Source organism: Camelus ferus, chromosome 21, assembly GCF_009834535.1.
Source record: "Camelus ferus isolate YT-003-E chromosome 21, BCGSAC_Cfer_1.0, whole genome shotgun sequence".
NCBI classification, from domain to species: Eukaryota; Metazoa; Chordata; class Mammalia; order Artiodactyla; family Camelidae; genus Camelus; species Camelus ferus.
In genome coordinates this window covers 20,259,079-20,283,405 of record NC_045716.1, presented here as the reverse complement: position 1 = coordinate 20,283,405, position 24,327 = coordinate 20,259,079, and the positions used below count along the sequence as shown (strand labels likewise).

At 39.8% G+C, this 24,327-nt stretch overlaps 1 protein-coding gene across 1 annotated transcript; it reads right to left on the bottom strand.

Moving 5' to 3' along the window:
- Positions 1-9,366: 9,366 nt before the first annotated feature.
- On the bottom strand, positions 9,367-23,598 carry FCRL1 (Fc receptor like 1). Its single transcript, XM_014568331.2, is given in 12 exon segments — positions 9,367-10,742; positions 11,671-11,702; positions 12,267-12,338; positions 12,565-12,647; positions 13,647-13,674; positions 14,688-14,792; positions 15,140-15,418; positions 15,584-15,671; positions 15,673-15,872; positions 17,099-17,362; positions 19,645-19,665; positions 23,469-23,598. Coding segments are annotated over 12 exon segments (1,275 nt in total). The 5' UTR covers positions 23,500-23,598; the 3' UTR covers positions 9,367-10,670.
- Positions 23,599-24,327: the final 729 nt, after the last annotated feature.

Genomic DNA, 24,327 nt, shown 5'->3' with positions numbered 1-24,327 from the left:
ACTCCCCCACTCCCTAATAAAAAATATCTGGGACAATAAACACCAAAGCGTTTGTGTAATTATATCTGAATAATGTAATCAAAGTGATTTTTATTTCCCTCATTTTGCTTATCAGTGTTCTCTAGTATTCTTACAATAAATATATGCTATTTATGTATTTTTAAAAGATTCATTTTTAAAACGGGGGTTTTACGGCCTTTCTCATCTCAAAGTATATCAAGCAATGCTACTTTAACTTTCTGCATAGGTATAATAGTTAATTTGTGTTTAGAAGAGGGTGAGTTCTTCTTTTCCTGGGACCAGAGTTGATCACTAAGCTTCCACCAAGTCCTTGCCCATTGGAAGGGTTCTTAAGTGGTGTGTAATTCCTCCTTATCCTGGCCAGCCAGGAGGGCACAGGATTCTGATGGATGGAAGTGAATTCAGGAAGAGAGCAGAGAGAGGAGCAAGCAAAAGATGATGAAGGAGTTTGTGCTAGGGATAAGTTTTTCATAGACATCCGAGAAGATTTTTCAAAATATTCACATCCTTTCATTGATCCCTACATGTCCTCTATGGCAATGGTTTGTGTGAAAGTGAGTGTTGCAGGTGGAAAAGAGAAATAATGAGTTGTTAGAGACAAGTGCTGTCGTAGTGAGGTGGATAGGCCACCGTGGGGACAACGAGTCCTCTAAGATGATTGACAAGCTCCATCTGGGTCCTGTCTGTAGTTGGCAAATGGTAGACATTTGCATGTGGATAGACATAGACTAGAAACATACCTAAACTTGGACGCAAACTAGAGACCACAGCAGAGATTAGGAAGCTAAGTGGTTCAATAGAGGAAAAGGTAACTTATTGTTTAAGATTTTAATAGCAGAAGTGAAATTGTGTGTGTGTGTGTAGGTTTGGCCAAAGTGAATTAAAATACCCCTTGTGCAAGGATATTTAACCACCAGCAAGATGGATTCACAGGTACCAGAGGGAAGCAGAGTTACACATAGATATAAAAGCCCCTTGGCTCAACCAGGTAGACTCTTGATTTGGAGATTTCACAGGTGGATACAGAAGGATGCTATCTCAGATGCTGAGCAAAAGCAGTCACTGTAAACTCTATTCATTGTTTTGCATGGGACACAAAGTCCAGTGCCAAGATGGGGTATGCCAGAATTGAGACAGAGACAAAGAGAGTCTTCATGAAATGTAATTCAGTACAAAATAAATAACGTCTCCTGTTTGAGGAAGTTGATTTCTAGGACAGTTAGAGTGGAAAAATAAGGCTGATAAACTCTGGAAATCTCTGGATATATATGGCTGAACTTGGATTTCCAAGGTCACTATAGAATTAAATACAATTAAATGTCATAATGTGTATAAATCATACATCATAAGTAATTGCTGCACACATGACAGTAGAAGGAGTTACACTCATAATCATCATCATTGTGTGGTAGTAACTGTAGTAGTAATTTTAATAGCTACTATAATAATCTTGAACAACACGATATGTCTTTGTTGAATAGAGCTTGACCTAGCAATTTTATGTCCAGGATAATAAATATATACTTTTGAAGGTGATAATGTTTATCGGAGACCATCTGGAGCAGAATTGGCTAGTGGAAATGCTGACATTGTCTATGTAGACACTCCTCAGATGTTATTCAGGCAGAACCAAACCCTTCTGCCCAGAAGATTTTCTACAATGCAATTAATTAATTTCTAGATATCTGCTGGGGCCTTGCATAAGCCAGACAGCATAGCCTGGAATTCAGACTGAGTAAAAATACCTGGAAGCTGTTGTTCATTACCTCCCTGGCAGATATGAAAAGGGAAATGCTCCAGAGATCCAGTTTCTAACAGAATTATCCACATATTTTCTCCAGGCAATTAAAGAAGGGCAAGTTTTAGTTTCAGATAGTGATTGTTTTAGGATACTGGAATTTTACAGAGCTCAAATAGTTCTTGGTGAGAAGTACCAGTTTCTTCAGTGTTGGGAGAAGTTATTGTAAACCTTCTCTAAAGAAGGCATCACTATTCCTGTGGTGAGTAGAGGTGAACTCAGTCTTGGAGTCGGAGAGGAGACATAGGCACAGGAGGACTTAGTGAGGATCTTGGTAGATAACTGAACAGCATCTGCACCAGGGAGCAGTCCTCCCTCCATGTGTAAAAACACCTCCTGGTAACTGGCTTGGACTCCCTGGGGACAGCAGGTGCAGAGAGGCCCCCACCAATCAAAGACAATTCAATCTGAAGCTCTCTACTTTCTGTTTGTGGGTTTTCCAGAAGGTGGATGAGTTATGACTTTCCAGGCAGGAAAGACAATTACCAAGAGGAACTGTGATAATTGACTATACCCACTTTTATAGCACCACCTACAGCAGCTTCCTGTGGGTAAATTCCTAGCAGCTGAACATCACTTATTGGTGTCAAAACATAAACAAGTGCCAAGATCCAAATTATACCCAGGCTTTTGATCTTGATTTCCCTTCAGAGGGTTTTTGCTCACTCTCCTAACATGCTCTCTTAACAACTCTTCCCCAGTTTGCAAAGGTATAATCCCCAGTCAGAGAAAGCATCCGTATATTCATTAAGGGATGGATAAATTTTACATAATTTTTAAAATGCATAACCAAGCAGGTAAGAAGGGAAATTCCCCTATGACAGAAAAAAAAGGAAGTGAAAACAGAGTGCCAAACATGTAAATTACATTACAGCTTCCCTGGGGAGGAGTCAGGGTGAAAATATTACAGAAAATAATTATATGCTTCACACTTTAAGTCCATGTGGAATTAGGAATTGGGCCTACAAAAGGCAGAAACTTGAAACTAAAACTTTTGCATAAAATCTGGGCCATCAAATTTTCATTTTAATAAGTGAGTAATTTGGTGAGAAAAAAAATTAGTCACAAGTAAGGATAGATGGCAAGTTAAGCTTGTGTTTTACAAACTTGGGGAAAATTAAGTTTCCTCTGAAATAATGAAAGACCAAGACTGTGCCATGCTCATGTGTGTTCCCTGGAAAACTCCAAATAAAGAATTATCACACAGTTTGGTCCTGGGCCAGTGACTTCCCAGGGCTTAGAAGAAGCAAATACAAAATGGCTTTTGAGAGATGCACTCAGAAGCCCAGGGTGCATGGAATTCCTACCCTGTACAAAAAGCTTCTTAATCTAAAGTCATAAAATTATGAGGAACAAGATTCAAAATATATGATGAATACAGGCTTAACTACCTAAAACTTCAGAAGAACAAAGAATTATAATAAATTAAATGTATTTAAACTATTCTAAGGTTGTTAAAATAATAACGTACAGTTGGCTCTTAAATAACACAGGTGTGAGGGGTTCCAACTCTCCCTGCAACCTGAAATCCACGCGCAGCTTTACAATTGGCCCTCCATGTCCTCAGTTTTGCATCCACAGATTCAACTATGAATCATGTAGTAGTACATGTATTGAAAAAAATTCATATGTAAGTGGACTCAAACAGTTTAAATGCACGTTGTTCAAGGGTCAACTGCATTAAGCCCATAACAGTAAAATACTCTAAATAACAAAAAGGCAAATTTGAAAAGTGGTAATAATAATATTTTTGAGAACTTAATGCGTGCCAAATATACTTTTAAGCATTTTAAATAAATGATTTTTACATAATTAGCAAAATAGCATTATATATTGGGTACAATTGCTATCCCAATTTTAAGCATGAAAAACATACAGAGGTTAATTAATTTCACCAAAACTGCAGGGCTAGTAAATGGTGGTGCCAAAATGTACATCCAGGCACCTCTTCAGAAACCATGCTTTTAAAATTTTGCTACTAATACCTCTCAAAAGGAATTTTTAAAAGTCATTGAAATAAGAAAGAAATAGATTAAACAATAAAGTAGATATAGCTGAAAGATAGAGATTAAGAAATTGCCCAGAATGCCACAAGCTTGATAAAGACATGAAAAATTGGAAAAGCTAATTGCGTCATGAGAATAGCATGAGAAGGTCCAGAGAACTTCTAATATGAATTTCTGAAAGAAAGAATTAAGACAATGATGAGGCAACATAATAATAGAGATAATAACTAAGCATTTTCTAAGCTTAAAGTCATGAATCCTCAGATTTAAGAAGCATTTATCTAAAGCAAAATAAATTCATATTTAGGCACATCAGAATGAAACTACATAATACCAAAGATAGACTTAAAACTAACCAGTGACAAAAGACAGATTAACTACAAAGAAACAACAATTAAACTGAGAGAAATTTTCTCAAAGGCAGCAATAGAAGCAGGAAGACCATGGAATAAAATATTAAAACTACTGAGAGCAAAAGTAAACTATCAATCTTAAATTCTGCTTTTGCACCTTTTGGACAAATGAACTCACAGACTGTAGCAAAACGAACTAGAAAGTTAAAGCTCATGAAGAAAGAAATTGGACTGGAGTGACATTGTCATCATAGCAGAATAATAGTTTTCTTCCGTCTTTCCTCCAAGGCCACCAATTTAGACAATCCCCCAAGAACAAGAATGCCTTTGAGTCCATCTGAGAAGTTCCAACACAGTGTTGGGCCAAAAAAATCAGATATTGGACGCACTGAAAGGGAATATTGACATGTGTTCTGTGACTAACAAGGAAAGTGGCAGATAGGGCTGTCAGAGGGGACCAAAGGGACACCAGTGCAACTAACTGCATCACAACTAGCTCACAGACACCTACAGCATTCCACAGGCGTCACTCACACATTTCCCCACTGCAGGGCTGGTTCTTTATGCATACTTCCAACAGCAGCAAGAACTAACCTTTGAAAATGGCTAATGAACACACACAGAAAGCTGAAACAACTCTGTGGGCTTAGGAGAAATAACACAACTTAAGCATTCAGGACCACCATAGAGAAAGCAAAAGGGAGTCTGGCAGCACCTGGCTTGGCTGTACAGATCAAGAGAAGGCATACCAACCTAAGAATTCTGCTACAAGAGAGAACACAAATGTGGATCAGGTGTACTCACAGAAGGGATCTAAGAAAGCCTTAGAATTCCTAGCAGGTTTGACAGAAGGTATTTTTCTCCCAAAATCAGTCAGTAAAGACTGAAGAAGGTGACTGCTTTCTGAAATGTAAAAGCAGCAATACAAGATCCCAATAAATATAAAAAATAAAGGAAATATAATACTACCAAAGGAATACGATCATTTTCAATAACCAACATCTACACTGGAAATTGACACAACATTGTAAACTGACTAAAACTCAATTAAAAAAAATGTAGAAACTTGAAAGAAAAAAAAAAGAAATATGGATCTGTGATTTGCGCATTAAAAAAATCACTGTTTTAAGGAAGTTCAGTGAACTACCAGACAACACAGAAAGATAATTCAATGAAATCAGGAAAGTGATATATGAGCAAAATGCAAAGTTTAACAAAAAGATAAAAATCATAAAAAAAGAACCAAACAAATTCTAGAGCTGTGAATACAATGAATGAAATAAAAGATGCAACAGAGACCATCAATAATAAACTAGATCAAGCAGGAGAATCTGAGAAGTAGAAGACACATTCTTTGAAATATCCAATCAGAGGAGAATAGAGAAAAAAAAAGAATTAAAAAGTAAAGAAATTCTATAAGAACTATGAGATATCATCAAAAGAAATAATCTATTCATTATTGGAATCCCAGAAGAAGAAAAGGCAAATGGGACAAAAAGCTTATTTAAAGTAATAATTGCTGAGAACACCCCAAATTTAGAGAGAGATTTAGATATCCAGTTCATAAAGCTAATAGGCCACCCAAAATTTCAACTCAAAACAATCTTTTCCAAGACACATGATAATAAAATTGTCTAAAACCAAAGAAAAAGAAAGAATTTTTAAAATAGCAAGAAAAAAATTCTGTCATACAAAGTAACACCCATAAGGCTATCAGTGGATTTCTCAGCAGAAACATTGCAAGCCAGAAGGAAGTGGGATGATATATGCAAAACACTGAAAGAAAAATACTGCCAACTAAGAAAACTAGAAAAGTTGTCCTTCAGATATAAAGTTGATATAAGGACTTTCCCAACAAACAAAAGCTGAAGGAGCTCATCACCTACTAAACTTGCCTTATAAGAGATGCTGAAAGGAGTTCTTTAAGTTGAAAGAATGCTAATTAAAAGCATAGAAAACATACAAAGATATAGAACACATTGGTAAAGGTAAGTATATAGTCAAATTCAGAATGCTGTAATACTACAATATGGTGATGTTAACCACTTAACTCTGGCATAAAATTTAAAGGACAAAAGTTTAAAAATAAATATAATGTTAATAATTTGTTAATACCTACATATTACAAAAAGTGGTCTATTGTAACACCAAAAACATAATGTGAAAGTAGTAACAAGGTAGAAATTTTGTATGCAACTGAAGTTATCAGCATAAAATGGACTGTTATGTTTACAAGATGTTTTATGTAAGTTATGCCTCATAGCAACAATAAAGCAAAAACATACAGTAGTACACAAAATATAAAAAGAAGAGAAGCTAAACATATCACTATGAATAATCATCAATTCAGAAAAAAAAACAATGAGAGAGGAAGAAAGGAACAGAGAACTACAAAACAGGCAGAAAATAATGAATTAGTTGGCATTAGTAAATCCTTACATATCAGTAATTATTTAAATGTAAATTAATTCAGTTCTTCAATCAAAAGGCTGAATGGATAATAAAACAAGGCTCAAGTATACACTGCTCACAAGAGAGACACATCATCTATAAGGACATACATAGGATCAAAGTGAAGGGAAGAAAAAAAATATTCTGAGTAAATGAAACCAAAAGAGAACTATTGTATATAGAGCAGGCAAAATAGACTTTAAGTCAAAAGCTATAATACGAGATAAAGAAGGTCATTATATATGTAAAAGGGGTCAATTCATTAAGAAACTATAACAATTATAAATATTTATGTATCCAACATTGGAGTACCAAAATATGTAAAGCAAATACCAACAGAACTAAAGAAGAAATAAACATCAACACAAAAATAGTTGGGGATTTAACTACCTTGCCTCTACAATGGATAGATCATCCAGAGAATCAATAGGGAAACAGCAAATAGGAACAACACTACAGACCTAATAAACCTACCAGACATACACAGAACATTCCATCCATCAGCAGCAGAATACACACTCTTTTCAAGTACACATGGAACATTTTCTAGGCTGGGTAACATGATGGGCCACAATACAAGTGCCAACAAATTTAAGGAGAAATAAATTATATCAAGTATTTCTTCCTACCATTAATGGTATGAAACTAGAAATCAATATCAGGAGGAACACTGGAAAATTCACAAATACATGGAAATAAAACAACACACTCCTGAACAACTAATGGATCAAAAGAGAAAGCAAAAGGGAAATCAAAAGGTATCTTGAGACAAAATAAAATAAAAATGCAACCAACACTTAGGAATGCAGCAAGAACAGTTTAAGGAAGTAGGTTAATGGCTATAAATGCCTACCTTTAAAAAGAATTAAAAAAGAAACCTCAGATGAACATCCTAACATTATATATCAAGTAACTAGAAAAACAAGAACAAATTAAGCTCAAAATTAGCAGAAGGAAGGAAATAAAAAAGATTAAGCAAAAATAAATGAAATGGAGAATATGAAAACAACAGAGGAGAATAAGAAAACTAGAGTTGGTTCTTTTGAAAAGATAAACAAAGTTGACAAATCTTTAGTTAGACTAAACAAAAAAAGGAAAAGAGGACTCAAATAAATAAAATTGTAAATGAAAGAAGGAGACATTAGAACTAATACCTCAGAAATGCAAGGGATCATAGGAAACTACTATAAAAATTATATTCTGACAAATTGGACAACATAGAAGGTGAATCTTAGCAAGCTTTTGAAGAAGAATTCAAGCCAATTCCTCTCAAGCTGTTCAAAAAAATGGAAGGAAAATAAACATGTACAAAAATATCTTATGAGATCAGAATTACCCTGGTACCAAAGTGAAACAAGAACACTACAAGAAAAGAAAAAAACTACAGGCCAATATCCCTGATGAATATAGATGCAAAAAGAATCCACAAAATACTTTGAATCCAACAGCATGTTAAAAGGATCAAACATTATGATCATCAAATGAAATTCATACCTAGAATACAAGGATGGTTCAATATATGCGAATCAACAAATGGAATATATCAATTTACTAGAATAAAAATTAAAACTATAAGATCATCTCAATGGATGCAGAAAAGGCATTTGACAAAACCCAACATCCTTTAATGATAAAAACTCTGAACATTGAGTATAGAAGGAATGTACTTCCATATAGAAAAGGCCATATATAACAAATCCACAGCTAACATCATACTCAAAGGTGAAAAGGCTGAAAACTTTTCCTCTAAGATCAGGAACAAGCAAGAGTGCCCACTCTCACCACTCTTATTCAGCATAACACTGGAAATCCTAACCAGAGCAATTAGACAAGAGAAAGAAACAAAAGGCATCCAAATCAGAAAGAAAGAGGTAAATATTTGTTTGCAGATGATTTGATCTTATATATAGAAAATCCTAAAGACTCCACCAAAAAACTGTTAGAAATAGAATACAGTTAAGTTTCAAAATAAAAAATAAACACACAGAAGTCAATTGCACTGCTATACATTAACAACAAATTATCTGAAAAGAAATAAAACTATCCCATGTATTACAGCATCAGAAACAATGAAATGCTTAGGAATAAATTTAACCAAGGAGGTGAAAGATCTGTACATTTAAAACTATAAATCCTTGATGTAAGACATGGAAGAAAACACAAATAAATGGAAAGATATCCATTTTATGCAATCCTTGTTTATGGATTGAAAGAATTAATATTGTTAAAGTGTCCATACTATCCAAAGCCATCTATAGATTCAATGCAATCCCTACAATATCCCAATGACATTTTCCACAGAAATATAACCAAAAAAAAAAAAATCCTAAAATTTGTATGGCATTACCAAAGTCCCCAAATAACCAAAGCAATATTGAGAAAGAACAACAAAGCTGGAGACATCACACTTCCTTATTTCAAACTGTACTGCAAAGCTATCATAATAAAAAACAGTATGGTGTTGGCATAAAAACAGACACAGACCAATGAAACAGAATTGAGAGCCCATAAATAAACCCATTCATATCTGGTCAACTAATAATTGATAAAAGAGCCAGAAATACTCAACAGAGACGGGACAGTTTCTTCAATAAATGATGTCAGGAAAACTGGATATTCATTTTCAAAATAATGAAACTTGACCCATATCTTACAACACTCACAAAAACAAGACAGAAACAAACACATAGATACAAAGAACAGATTAGCAGTTACCAGGGGAGAAGGGGGTGGGAAGAGGGCAAAATAGATAAAAGGAGCCAATTATATGGTAATAAATTGAAACTAAACTTCTGGTGGTAAGCACACTGTAGTGTAAATGGAAGACAAATTAAAACTAACAGAACATTGCAAATCAACTATACTTCAGTTTAAAAAATAGAATATACACATAAAACTTACATAATGTTATAAATCAATGTTACCTCAATAAAAAAGAAAAAATAGAAGAAACACAAAATAAAAAAGAAAAATACATATTATGATTTATCATATAACAGGGTACTACACAACCTTTTACAATAGTACAATAATCTATATGCAGACTTGAAAATATTTTGTAATATTTTATTACATAGGTATACTTCTAAATTTATATTCACACATATGTAGATGGGTTTCTACAAAAAAATTTAAAAATGTGGGCAGAATGAAGATTTTTAATAATACTAAGTATTTAACAATGGGTACCACTTATGGTGTCAGTTTATAGGGAAGGCTTTGATTTTTATATTACATAATTTTAAAATGTTTTAACTTATTTGTTAGCTTATGATTGTTTTAAAATTAAAATACAGACTTCACATCATGTTATCACGTATTTTCAAAAAGTTTGTAAATTAAAAAAGAATTATATTCATAAAGCTTCTAGAGGCTGCAACAAATACAGAACTTTGGATGCAGTGAAACCTACTAAGATTACATCTCATTATAAATAGGGGAGCACCGAGACTGGCCCATGCATACAAAACACGGTGTTAAAATTGAGTGTAGCCACAATAACTTTTTATGTAACTTTGCTTTAATTCTAACTTGGTAACAGTGACCCCAAATGCACTGAGTCTCATATTTTATGCAGAAATAGGATGATTAATGTAAGTGGTAGGGTTAGAGCTCTGTACTGTCTGAGCAGAGAAAGCACTTGAAGGTGGACGTAGCTCTCTGTATGGAGCAGTCCCACAAAATCACAAGTCTTGGGTTTGTGTACTCTAAGCTTCACTGTCCCTCTACCCCAAGATCTCAAGTTCTTTTATCCCGTCCTGTTTTCTCCTGTAAAAAGTTAGAGCACAGTTTGACCTGTACCTGAAAGGACCAATGGGAATTGGGTTCTGACAATAAAGTTCTTCCCATTCCTGAGTTCTTGTTGGTTCTTCTGGGTGATCCCTTCAAAGCTGGAGCTAACATCACTTCCCAGGAGATGCAGAAATCGTCTTATGGAGGAAAACACCTGGATGAGGTGTAATGGAATCCCCCAGGATTTCCGAAGGGCATTTTAGTTATGAGGTGTGGGGTCATGGAGGTTTCCAAAGAGCAGAACCTTCTTTACATAGCATCTTCATAGTCCACATCTGTAAGATCTGCCTTCTTCAGCCTCGAATATATGTCCAAGGAGTCCTAGAAACGAAGGTACATGGGTAGGACCTGAGCAGGGAAGACAAGTAGCCATGTCTCCCACAGGTTCTTTTCCCCTGATCAGTCTGGGTGCCCCCTATCATGGGGCATCACTCAGCACATAACTTGGAGCCTCTTGGAAGACTGTGGCCCGAGGCCAGCATTTTGAAAGGGGCTGCATCCCACTGGTGGGCTACACAGGTGCTCCTGAGGAGCAGACAGATCTAAACATGCAAGGCCTTCTCTCATTCGTATGGGCCATTGTTAGGCAGTTCCGTGGGCTAAACTTTTTAAGGATGTCAGAATTTTGTATTCATAAACTAAATTTACCCTGTCACTGGAGTTTATCAAGGACTTGAATTCTGTCCTGAGACATCTGGCTGCTACACCAGATGCAAAATTACAGCTAGACAAAATTACAAAGCGCCTATCTCCTGGCACACAAACAGAGTTGGAATTTCTGCGATTTTCAGAAAGCATTTTTGTATCACCAGTGATGAATTGATCAAGATTTAGAAATTACTGGTTTATAATGACAATAATCACTACTAGTTTTGCTTTATTCAATATTAACATAGTTTTTGACATGTTGTATGTCAGCACAAAGTGTATGGTTCAACAGTATTTCAGGATAAAGATTTTCAAGTCAATAGAATTTTTAGACCAGGCATGCACTACAGTTTAGCCACAAACCACCCATATGTCCATTGCTTTAAAAATGTGTATGTGAGCCCCCCAAATTGCTTTATACGATGACACTTTACTATCATAATCAAATGTTTTTATCACCATGGTGTGGGGAGATAAGGCAGGAGATACACCATGAGAAATTTTGTTTTCCATAAGTGGTCATAATTTTTTAAGTATGAGAACCAGTCCTCAGAAGAAGGAGAAAAAGAACATGGAGGAAAGAACAGGGACTCCAACTCACCTTGTCCTCAGTATGGATCCCCGGGGGTTTGTCTGTGAAGACAAATGTATGTACTGTAAGATTCCATTTTAAATGCTTCACTGAATCAGTGTTAATAGACTTCTTTCTCTCCCATCTGTTTCCCATGGATTTATTTCCATTAATATTTTCAGTCTTGATTTTTCTGCCTATTACAAATATGATTCCCTTGCTGTACAGAGGAAAATTGGCAGCCTGGGTGTGGAAGGGTCAGTAGGTCCCTCCTGGCGTTTGTACCTCTCAGCATTTCTGTGCCCACAGAGTACTGGATGGGTCAACAACAGCAACTAGGCAGCTGCACTGGGGTCTGCAGGGAGTGCATAGTGGGTACCATCTCCAGCGCTGCCATCTGATTGGGAGTGAGATATACAGGAGGCCAAGTTAGCAACAGCACTGGGATCTACTCAAGGCAGCTTCCAGACCAAACGCCAATCTTCAGACAATGCTCTTAGTCAGTTTCAAGGGCAGAAGCAGCAGAACCGAAGAGCACTGCCATGTTGTCATACATGGTCACTGACTATCCTCCTGGTTCCAGGAAAGACAAAAATCAGAGACAGATCCACTCCCTCATGCCTCACCTACTGCTGAGTGCTGTTCCTGCTGCACGCAGTACACCAAAGAGTAAATCTTGTCTCCACTTACAAGGTTCACTGAAAGAGAAAAAGGGAGGCATCAGGATACAGTCCCTTCTTCCTGCCATGTAACTCACTCCATACCTGCCACCTGTCATATCACAGCCATGAAAGCAGACGAGTCATTTATTTTTAGAGGTGGTTGGGACACAGTAGGGTCAGATCTGCATAACAGGCGTCACCTCATTGCCTCTTCCCCGGCTCGCTCTATCTACTTTGGTCCAGGTCATTTGGGAAGCTTTACCATTTTCGTATTCAGGCTGTAGTTGCCCTGGGGCTTGAGAGTTGAGGTAGTTGGATTCTTGGGGTGCAGAGCTGGGAGGATTCCTGCGAACACAGAAACACATGCTATCTATCTTGGGGCGCATCCCAGATGTCCCAGGCATAACTATCTGGGTTTATGAGTAAAATACTGGAGGAGAAAAGCCTGTTAGAAGATGTCCTGAGCAGATACTAATTTATGGGAAAATTAGCAATCAGCACAGCTGTCTGGTGCAAGCCACGGCCCCATACCTACACTAAGCAGGGCATTGCAGAGCATCACTACAGTACATATCCCATGAGAGTAAGTCCTTATCTGACGGCTCGCTGTGTTGTTGCCCACACCCAGAACAGTGCCATTCACATCACAGGGCTCAGTAAATATTGATTCACCCCAGATGGAAACAGGTTGCTAGGCAGAACGAGCAGCTTGAGGAAGGAAAAGCAGTAAATGGTCTTGCATGTACATATACCACTGAAAAATTCTGTTCTGTCTTGGGGTGAAAATCTGGTTTTTGATGGTAAAAAATAATAACAGTATTAAAAGGTATCAACTAAACATGGATATCCCCAGATGGAAGTATTTTAAAAATCTTTTCCTCCACTAATCTTCTAAGGAACTTCATCAACAATTTTTCAGCATTTTTATTACTCTCTGGCCTGCATTAGACAAATCTGTATATAGCTAAATACTTTAAGGCTGTCAAGATCTTTCTATATTTCCATGCTTTCTAGCACTCAACAAAATGACTCACAGACTCTCGGATGTTACTTAATTGATTGAGTAAATGCATGAAACTGGTCAAAATAATACAATGTTCTTATTCTGCAGATTTAGTGAAGGAGCTAAATTGGGAAGAATGATGAAAAGATCTAAATTAATTAGCTAATATGTAAAAAGAGCAGAATCACAAGAGGATGTTCAAACTTTTCAGTGGAAGATCTTTGGAGTGGCATTTTTGGAGATGACAGAATATGAAAAAAGCTCATGAAAGAGAACAATTCACATTTTTGAAACATATTTTTCTATATTATCAGGGCCCATGGAGGAAACAGAGGCCTCACCTGGGTGGATCCCTGGCTGAACGTCTTCCTGCAAGTCAAACAAATGAAAATATATGTCAATTAAGGAACTTTCTGGGTACTTTCATACAGTCCTGGCTCAGGGAATGTGCCTTGTTTCAAGATGCCCAACATAGGATGCCACTGTGTGTCCAGAGGATACTTGACATTTAGGCAGATGCTTTATACTGCAGATGGAGAGACTCCGGTCCAGCTTAGCTAAGCTTCCCAAAGACAGTTAACACCAGGACTAAACTTGAGCCCAAGCTTCTGTACCAGCACACCTACTATATTTTTTAGTTTTGGTTTTACAACCATACTAGGCACTGCCACAGACTCACCATAGTTAGGGTAAAATGTCCAAAGATGCCCAGAAAGCTTGGAATTTAAGTGAGAATCTCACATTGTCCTCTCTTGCCCCATCTCCAACTTGCTCAGTGGAGAACAGGAGACCAAGATTAAACATACAAATAAATACATAATTACCAATTGTAATAAAATGTGAAGCTAAAAACCTTGGTCCTCTGATGAAGAAGAGTAGAAGAGAGTTTTAGGCTGTGTGGCCAGGTGAAGCCTCTTGGGGAAAATAACATTTAAGCTGAAAGGTGAGAAAGATCCAGCAACGAGTAGACTGTGTGGATGTGTGGATGAGCATTTCAGGGAGAAGAAAAACCATGTGATGATACTCCAAGATGAGTAAGAATTAATGCATTGACTTTAACTGGGAGATGGTCAGTACGGCTGGAACTGCTCATTGTATTTCTCTTCTGGCGGCTGATCAGTTACTTTAAATAAATTAAAATTTTTAAATAAAAATTAAATCACAGAAGCACGACTGATAACACATGGGGATAAAGGGCTTAACTAAAAACTTGCACTAGTTTAATAGGCACCATCCCATGAGCTTGGGGGCTGTGAGCAGATCTGCAGGCAAGGTGGATAACGGGACAAATTCATCCTTTATAGTGCACATGTCACAAATAGCCTTATTTCAGTGAAAACAAAGGTCACAGTAACACAGTACTAATCTCTGTATATACTAACCTATTCTTCTTTTGAGCCAACAGCAAAATAATATGGCCATAGTGATGAAACCAACGATGCCAATGGCTCCTGAAGTAAGAAGTTCTTTTCTGTCTTCTGCAGGCCCTGAAGGGAGAGACCTGTGCATGAGCTGCCAAGGAGAAGGGCTTGGGTTTGGAGAGCAGACATCTTGGGTGTGGGTTGAGGCCAAGGTCTGCTCTTCCTGGGGAAGGTAGAGAGGTGGGACTTATTTAGGTACCTAGGGACTTGCAGCTTATCATATGGATGAAAGAAGAGAGGCACCAGCCTCCACAGTCCTCCACACTCCCCTGGATAAATCTCCAGGACTACACTACCCGCAGAAGCCCCATCTTTGGTAGCACACCACTGGAAACATCGTGGGGGCAGCAAAACTCTCCCAGGATCCTGGGAAAGAGGCACTGACCAAGGTAGCTCCACGCTGTGAGCTGTACCTGTGATGTTGAGTGGCACCACCTCGCTGCGCTGGACCCTCCGGCCATTTTTGGCCTCACAGAAATAGTTTCCAGAATGTTCTGCTGTCAGAGAGAGGTTGAAGGACACTCCTCCTCCAGAGGGGGCTGAGCTGTTCTTCAAGGTGACATCCTCATGATAAAACCAGTATTGGATCGGGGGAGAGCCTCTCCGGGCCTCGCAGTGAAGTTGGACCACGTCCCCCACCACAACCTGGGCCCTGAGGGCCGTGAGGGTGAGGACAGGGCGAGACACTGGAACTGATGGAGATAGTAGACTTTCAGAGAGGGTCTCTGATGATGTGACAGACTCATAATCCCTGCCTAGAAAGGCTCAGCTCTACTGAACTTCCTCAAGGTGCCCCAGGGGAATATGGACCCCAGGTTGTGACACGCTGGCCTGAGCTGAAGGGCAGTGGAACTTACTTTTGACAGTGATGCTCACCAGCTCGCTGAGCCTAGGGCCAAAGCTATTGTCAGCTGCACAGTAATATTGCTCAGCATCACTTTCCTGTCACTGCAGGAATCTCAAACTGTGCCGTCAGTGAACGCTGGGTCTTCACTTCCAGGTTTAAACCCAAGGCCCCTTTGTACCAGAAGAAGGTGATATCTCCTGTGCCTTCAGCAACCAAGCAGACAAGAACAAGCTTCTCTCCCTCCACCAGGTGTCCATCTGGAGGTTGTATCTTCAAGCTTACGTTACTGATGGGGACTCCTACATGAACAGAAGATGATACAGGAGGGCCCTGAGCAGAGACTGTTTCAGGGACAGAGTATGTGTGACAGCATTGAAAGCAAAGTCCTTGGGTAAAGTCAATAGTTTATATAGTTTAATGGTGAGGCAGGGGACAGGGCAGGGGGTGTGGGAGTCTGCTGATTTGGAATTGACACTGCTTGGTTTGATGATGGTAAGGTAAGAAAGGTACCACAATATTCCCATGAGGCTCGGTTGCAATGTTATTTCCCTGCCTGGAAAAGTATGATTCCTAGAACCTGGGTCTCTCAAACTCCCATTTCAAGGTACAATAGTGCAGTGCTTACAAGTCTAGGTTGCAAATCAAACTGCCTGGGTTTGAATGTGGGTCCCAACTCTTCTAGTGTTGCACTTGATCAAATTACTTAACTTCTCTGAGCTTCAATTTCCCATCTGATGAGTGGAGATGACAGTGACAGTTACCTCCTATAGTTGTGAGGGTTCAGTAAAACAGTATGTGCGAAGCACCACAACAGGGCCTGCGGCATATGAACTGTCCAGTGGTTTTTTTTGGTTTTGTTCTGTTTTGTTTTGTTTTTTGGCAGTGGTCCAGGTTCACCGTATCACGTTTTGAGCAGGTCTGGGAAAGCCCAGCTTTCTGGAGGAATTAGCATGTGCTTTATGGTATCATAGATACCTCTTTGTCTGAGCGTGGGAGAGGATGCCAGAAATGTCAACCCTGACATGCAATAACACGTTTCAGAGTTACAAAATTACCTCCTTTTCCTCTTTATCTTTCAAAATCATGCTTTAACTTCTCTTCCATAAGCTTTTCCCCAATCGCCTTTTCCTCAAAGCCTCCTCATACCACCTCATTCTGATTTCTCCCCTCTCTGTAGTTTCTATTAATAGTCAACCAGTACAGCCTCACCACATATTTCACCCTAATTGTTAAGGACGCCAGTGAAACATCAGCTTCTCACAGTCCTGGACCATCTATTATGCAGCTAATTCCTCCTACACCCTCCAGCACAGTGAAGACGCACAGTAAGGGCTTCCTAAATATTCTTTGATTTGCTTGAATGGGAATAGCAAGGGTAAGGGAAGACCCCTTAGGAACTCTGATGAAGAGGAGCTCAGGTACTGTCTCAGAAAGCACCCCTTCACGCAGGAGCAGAACCAGGGCAGACCAGCCTCTGCCTCGCCCTTCTCAGCCCACCCCAGCAGAGGGCCCCGCCAGCACTCACTGTGCACTTCTATCAGGACTCTTGGGCTCCGTGTGACTTTTTGTTGCATGCTCTTTGCTTCACACCAGTAGGATCCTGAGTCCTCCTTCCACGCGGCAGGAATCTGGAGTTCTGGGAAGCTGTTCCAGTCCAGTCCTAGAGCCAGGTTATCTTTGTAGAAGCGGAACTGGTGCTGGCCATCTAACTTCTGTGGAAAGGTCTTACAGGCCAGGGTCATTGACTTACCCTCTGTGGGCCGAGAGGGGCTGGCTGTCAGGAATAGCCCTAGAGAGAAGAATTAAACATATATTCTAGGGCAATGGGGTTCAGAGTTCCCGATGGGAGGCACTTTGTGTTCTCAGCATTTTTTCTCAACAAGACTCAAAGAACCAGCTAGTTGCACACGCCGACCACCTCCCACATTATCACCCCACCCTGACATGGCTCATGGGCTTCCAGCTGCTCACCCCCTGCACATCCTGCCCTTGTACAGCATCACCTCCTCGCACAAGGCAACCCTTACCTTTGACTTGGTTCTTAACTCTTTGAAGTTTCTGTCCGTAAACTAAAAACTCCAGAGAGAGTGCAGGGATATTGACAACCGTTGCGGAGTGGGCATCGGAGATGGTGAAGTTTGAAGTTTAGAAACTTGTAATCTTTGTAATCAACCATATTAATTATTTTCTCCTGTTCCCTTTTCCTGGATGTCCCAGACCCACACTACCTCTTTCAAAGAGTATGAGACAGGGGAGGATCTGTCAGTCTGGGAAATACTTAGAGGAAATCAATTTCTTCTTTACTGTTTCTCTTCTGCTCCTTTTATTTGCTATTCCAGATGGAAGGAACAGGGGTGCACTTGCCTAGAAATACCCTGCATCCGCACATCCACCTGTGCTTGCTCTGGGGCTTCTGTACAAACCTCTGTAGAAGCCATGTATCCCTCTTTGGCTGTGGGGGCTCTTTTCTGGATGAATTGAAGGTGGGTCAAGTTGTGTTCTGCTTTCATCTCCTCTCCTTACCCATCCCCGTTGCAGCAGCCCATAAAATATCAAGAGCCCTCATAGCATTCGCTCTCTGGGCATTTGTTTATCCAACCCTCAGAACCTTTGCTCTTTGGGAATCTTTAAGAATATTCCTAAGAAAAGCCTCATTCTCGCCTTAACAGATGAACATGCTAAGTGTTCTAGATCACTGGGGGGTGATTCCTGGGTCCAGTATCTATAATCCCCAAGAATTTCTATTGGAATACTTTACCCTAGGACTTTTAAAAAATCAATTCAACCATCAGAACAGAATGTTTGTTCTGTGTACAGGCATGGAATATCCTGTGCATTCGCCGCTTTCTCTCCTTGGAAAACTGTAGTCCCCAGAGGACTGAGGAGACACACAGCTTTGGAGGCTGAGCAGAGAAAGGAATAAAAAAGGCATCTTGGCACCTAAAACCCACCCTTAGGTATGAGTCTGAGGTGAGGGAGGAGTAGGACACCAGACAGGGCAGTGTGCACGGGTCTGGAGCTCAGTCTTGTAGCTCAGAGTTTGTTTCAGATAGTTCTCAGGCACACAGGCCACCTGGCAAATTCCTGATGACAGAAGCTTTGCTTCTTCATCCTCGATGTGGCTTTGGATTTCTGCTTAGGCTGACTGGTCACGTGCGCTTATGGGGTAAAAGTGGAGCCAGGCACAAAGTGTCATGACATTAACACAAGTCATGAGTTAGACTTGGACAAGCATCAAGTGACGAACCCAGAAGGCTGAGCTGGTTCTGAGTGTCTCTGGTCATAGGAGTTCCTAACCCTGTGTTCCCTAGTTGTACATGTAGCCTGTGTTCTTCAAGGAGCAGGATAACCTCCTTTAACCCTGTGGTTATTATTTTATGCACAAGAAAACAGTCCTCACATATATTGGATTTAAACATACTTTAGTGAAAGACTTCTTCTAGGGGGAAATCTCCTCGTTTCTTCATCTGGTAAGACTGAATCAGGATCAGAGTGATGAAGTAAGTCTGCATAAACAGAGTCGGAGAGAGGAATCGCCCTGGGGTAGCAGTCATGGCTGCAGAGCAGGGCTGAAAATAGGGAAGGAGGCGGCCCTACTGCTTCAGGCTGCACCTGGGTTGAGCACTGACTGTGATGTTGTTCTCCACGGAGGTGTGGCTTCCGCAGTTGCTTCATCCCTCCTGGTGAAGAACCCAGCTGGGAAGTAGACGGGAGCTTTGGAGCTTTCAGGCAGAGGGAAGAAGTTCTTCTAACATCAATTTTTGGTACCCCCTGACTTCCTTGAGCAGAGAGCATCACTCTCTCTGAGATGGGACTTCCCATTAAAAAAAAAAAAAAAAAAGGCTGTGGTCTTGAGAAGGTCAGAGCAAGACTGCTACACCAGCTGAGCAGGCACATGTCATGTGCAGAGACTGGCATGACCATATGCAACCTGGGCCCAAGGGAGCCACTGTCATCTGTATACCTCAGTAGCTGTCACCGGGGGTCAAACAGTCATCCACAGGCCTCCTGCACTGGCTCAAGTGACAAGATACCCACAGACCGTGAAGAAGAAAAGGAAGTGTGACTCACCAGTTGGTTCGCAGAGTGGAGCTGGGAGAGAAATCAGCAGAGATCAGTACAAAGCAGCAAGTCCCAAACATGCCCGAAGCTTAGCCCCCCCAAGAGCTCGCCCAACGACGTGCTCTCCTCCCCTCGCGCCCTGCCCACCTCTGCCTTCCTCTCTCCTTTTTCTCTTCTTCCCTCTCTGTCTCCTTATTTTCCACCTCTTTCCTGCCCTGCTTCCTTCCTTCTTTCTCTCTGTTCCTTTTCCCACATTCCACATCAACCACTTGCCTACAAAACAACACATAGTCCAGTTTTATGATCATAGAGTGGTTTCCAACGATTTCTCTCATCTATGATTTATGACATGGGGGTCTTTCTTCTGTAACTACTTAGCAGCTCCCTTCCTCAAGGCCATCATCCTCATCCCTTCTCTCAAAAGTCTTGGTGGCCCAGCTCTGGACTTGCTGACTCAGAGTAGTAACAGTCAGACAAGGAGAGTGGACAGGTTCATTCTTAAGACATGATGCCCCTTTATTTAACAATTTCAAAGCAGAAGAGGCTAATGTCCAGAGAAAGAATTTAGGTTTCTCTAAAGATTCTCTCATCTCCCAGGGATTTGACCCTAATACTATGGCACAATGGTCAAGAATGGAAAATTCTGGGGAAAATGCAGGCTTTGTAGCCAGATGATGTAGATTTGAATCCTGGCTCTTCCTCTTATAAACTATGTGACTCTGGGAAAAATGCTTTAACTCTCTGTGCTTTAGTTTTCTTTTCTGTGAAATGCAGATAATAATAGACCTATTTCACAGAGTTTTATGAAGATTAAAAAGGTGATATCCACAAAATGCTTTGAAGAATGCCTGCATTCAATATTTATCTAGTATTCATTACCTAGCACTCAATAAATAATATCTCATTATTATTTCCTATTTTAGTCCAGTTTAGTCTGAAATGTCTACTGTTTTAGGTTAAATGTTCATTTGAATAATTATCTCCTTGGGTAGGAGAAGGGAATCAGTGGAGGCTAGCATGAAAATCATATTTTATTAATTCACACACACAACAAATAATTTTGAGTGCCTACTACATGCCAGGCTTTGTACATGGCCCTGGGGTTACAGGAGGAATGGACAAGAATGACAATCTTTCCTGTCAAGAAAGTTAAATTATAGTGAGAGAGAGCCAGTTTAAAAAGAAACGTGTAACATGATTTCAGAGACTGATCAGTGCTGTAAGAAAAATAAAGCAGAAAAATAAGTTAGAGAGTATCTTGGGATGGGCCTGACTATTTAGATAGATGTCAATTGAATAGAAATATGAATGAAATGAGAGAGCAAGCCTTCCGAATATTGGGAAAAGAGCATTCCTGGCAGAGAAACGGTAAATGCAAAGAACTTGAGAAGGAATGCGGTTGTCCAAGGAAGAGTGAGAGGGAAGATGCATCTGAAACTGCCTAGGTAGGTGGGCACTGGTTGAAACTGGTGTGTGAAAAGTTAAGCAGAAGCCATTCATGGACGGCTTTGTGGACTTGGTAATAGTTTAGGGTTCTATTAATGCTGTAATGGGAGCTATGGACAGTTCTGACTTAATTTACATTGTAAAATCACTCTTTCACCGTGAAAAGAACAGGCAGACATGCAAAAGAAGCAGGGAGAATATTAGTGGGAGTTTAGTCGGGAAGAGTGAGGGTGATGGCGCAGGCCAGGCAGCGCTGGTGCTGTGAAGTGGACACATTTCAGTACAAATCTGGAAGTAGAATCAACAGGCATTACTTACAGAGTGGATGTAAAGGGCAAAAGAAAAAGAAGAATTAAGCATGACTCTTAGATTTTTGGCCACAACGGCTGGAAGAATGGTGACATTTAGAGAAATGGAGATGTTGTAGGGAGAAACAGATTTAAGTTCTGTGGTGGCAGTAGTTCATGGGGAAGATCAAAGGCCCTGTCTGGACATGTTGAGTTTAAAATACATATTAGACAGCTGAATGGCAGATGAACACATGAAAGGTTTTCAAACTGAGATCAAATTTGGATAAATAAGCTTTATTTTAAGCTATTTAGGCTTAACATGGCCCATTAAGTGTCTAAACTGTATAACTTGGGGAAATGAGTATGGATGGAGAAGTCTAGGTACCAACCTTGGGAAAGTCAAATATTTTGAGGTCAGTAAAGCAGCAGGCATTAAGTCAGAAAGAAAACCAGCAGAATACAGTATTCTAGAAGCCACATGGAAAAGTAGTTCCCAAGAAGGGAGTGAACAACTACGTCAAACACTCCTGAGATGTTGAATAAAATGAGAAATAAAAATTAAATCCTGGGTCGGGGATCATAGAGATGAGTGATGATATTAACAAGAACAGTTTCAATGGACTGGTGGGGACAAAGGCTGATTGAAGTGGGTTCAAGAAAGGATGAGGTAGAACTAGAAAGACCTAGAACAGTTTAGCAGATTCCGGGGGTTAAGGATGAGGGAGGAGTTGACCATAAAGGGATTCAGGGTGTGAAGGAATTTTCAAAGTGATAGAAATTTTCTGTGTTCTTACCACGGTAGTAGTCGTATGACTCTAAATCTTTGTCAAAAATCATAGACAGTGCATCCAAAAAGAGAATCTTATAATGTAAATTAAAAATGATTTTTAAAGGAAAGGATAAGAGAACATCAGGTAAAGATAGCAATGCACTGAAAACGGTAAAGGATACACAGAATGGTGAAACAAAGGGAGCCCACATTTTTATTTTTTTAAGATAGAAGATATTATAGCCTCTTTGTATATTTATAGGAATAATCCAGGATGGAGATATACTTTGATGACGGATCAGGGGGGTCTGGAAGCCAATGCACACGTTCTAGGAGAGTCCTGTCTTCAATAGGAGGAGGGAAAATATATCCATGACGGCAGGAGAAAAGGCAGAGTATGTAAAGGCAAAGATGGACAGGCTGATAGATACAGCAGTAGAAAGATGAGGAAAATTTTCTTCTGACTGCTTCTATTTTCTTCATATTATAAATTGAGAGTAAGAAGAAAGAAGTTTGAGTAGAGAGAAGTAGGTGTGAAGAAATGGTCAAGAATGGAAGACCATTGACTATGAAAGCATTGGAGGATTGTGTGGCACTGCTGACGGCCACCTGAGATTGGTGGTGCTACATTTGAAGGAAGCGAAGCCAGCAGGATTGTGCCTTTGGTTTAAAGTCACAGTCAGCTGCTTAGGCAGAGGTGTAAAGCATGCAGAAAAGTGTGTTAATCAGGAGAGTGCTATGGGGGCAGAGGGACGAAGGTGTATCCAAGGTGAGGGACTGCAGAATTTAAGCTAAGTATTATAAAGAGTGAGGACATGACAATGGAAAAGTAATCTTGGGAAGCTGAAGACATGTTGAAGATTCAGAGAAAGAGCTGGAAATACAGTATAGCTGGGTAGAGGGTAGATACTGAAAACAAAGATGTTGGAAATGGGACAGTTTTTGGTGATGATAAGTTCTAGGATTTGATGGTAGAAATGGGGAAGTCAAGGAAGGATAAATGAAAATAGTGTTGATGGTAAGAGGGCAGGGAACTGAGAGGCCAATTTGTTATATGAATTATCTTTGTGGCTATCAAAACCGCCAAGAACAAAGTCAGAATTAATAGTGAAAAGAAAGACATACAGTGAACACTTCCTATGAGATAAAAGCTAAAATGATAATTTTCTTCTTTCTGCCCAACACTGACCCCTCAGTAGGAAATAGAGATCTGAGTTCACCTGACCATGGCCAGGTAGAAACTTAGTCCTGAGAAGTCCCAAAGCTCATCAGGAGGCAGGGTGCTAGTGGTTGGAATCCCACACCCTTCTCTGAGTTGCCCTACTCACCACAGATCAACAGCAAGAGCCTCAGCAGCATGAGGACCAGGTCGAGGTTGACTGTAACTGAAGATGCTCTCTCACTGAAAATAGAATTCACCTCAAAGGTAAGAGGCAGTGGCTTGTCAGAGGAACTCAGGCTCAGAAGTCACACGATTGAAAGCACAAGTTTACGGAAATAGAAGAAGGAACAAGAACCCTCTGGTGGCCAATCTCTATTTCCTCTGCTCTGGATGCCAAGAAAATTAAATATACACCTTTTTTATAATTTGGTTCTATTTCCAAATTTTGAAGATAATGCATAATAATACATCAGCGCCTTCTTCAAGGACTCATGTATCTCAGAGGAGGTTTCCCGGAGGCCATTTCTGACTTTGATGAGAGTCTCCTCAGGCAGGGGTCCTGCTGAAATTCAAATATCATGCCCTTCATCTTTGATGTCTCCTCAACCATATCTAATCAGCACATGCTTTTGTCTCAAAACAGCCTCTACTGCAGTCACACTAGGCACAAATTTCAATAAGCCAGGGACTGATGGGCTGTCACCCTGGTTATGTGAAATGTCTGACAATTGTGGCATATGATGATTTGTGGGGTCAAGCTACTCGTAAGATACTAGCTTTCTCATTTAAGTGTTCACCGTGTACCATATGTGAGCATGAAACAACTGAAAAATAAAATCGAGGGGAATTACAGTCTGGGGGATTTTTATAAGTGAAATACAGGAAATAGACATATGCAAACTATCTTCTGAGCATTTGGGGTCAGTTCATTATTATCACTAACCCTGGCATTTGTAATACTGTTCCTCCCCTCACCCCAAATCAGGGTATCTATGATCTCTCCCATTTCTTCCTTACATACGTTG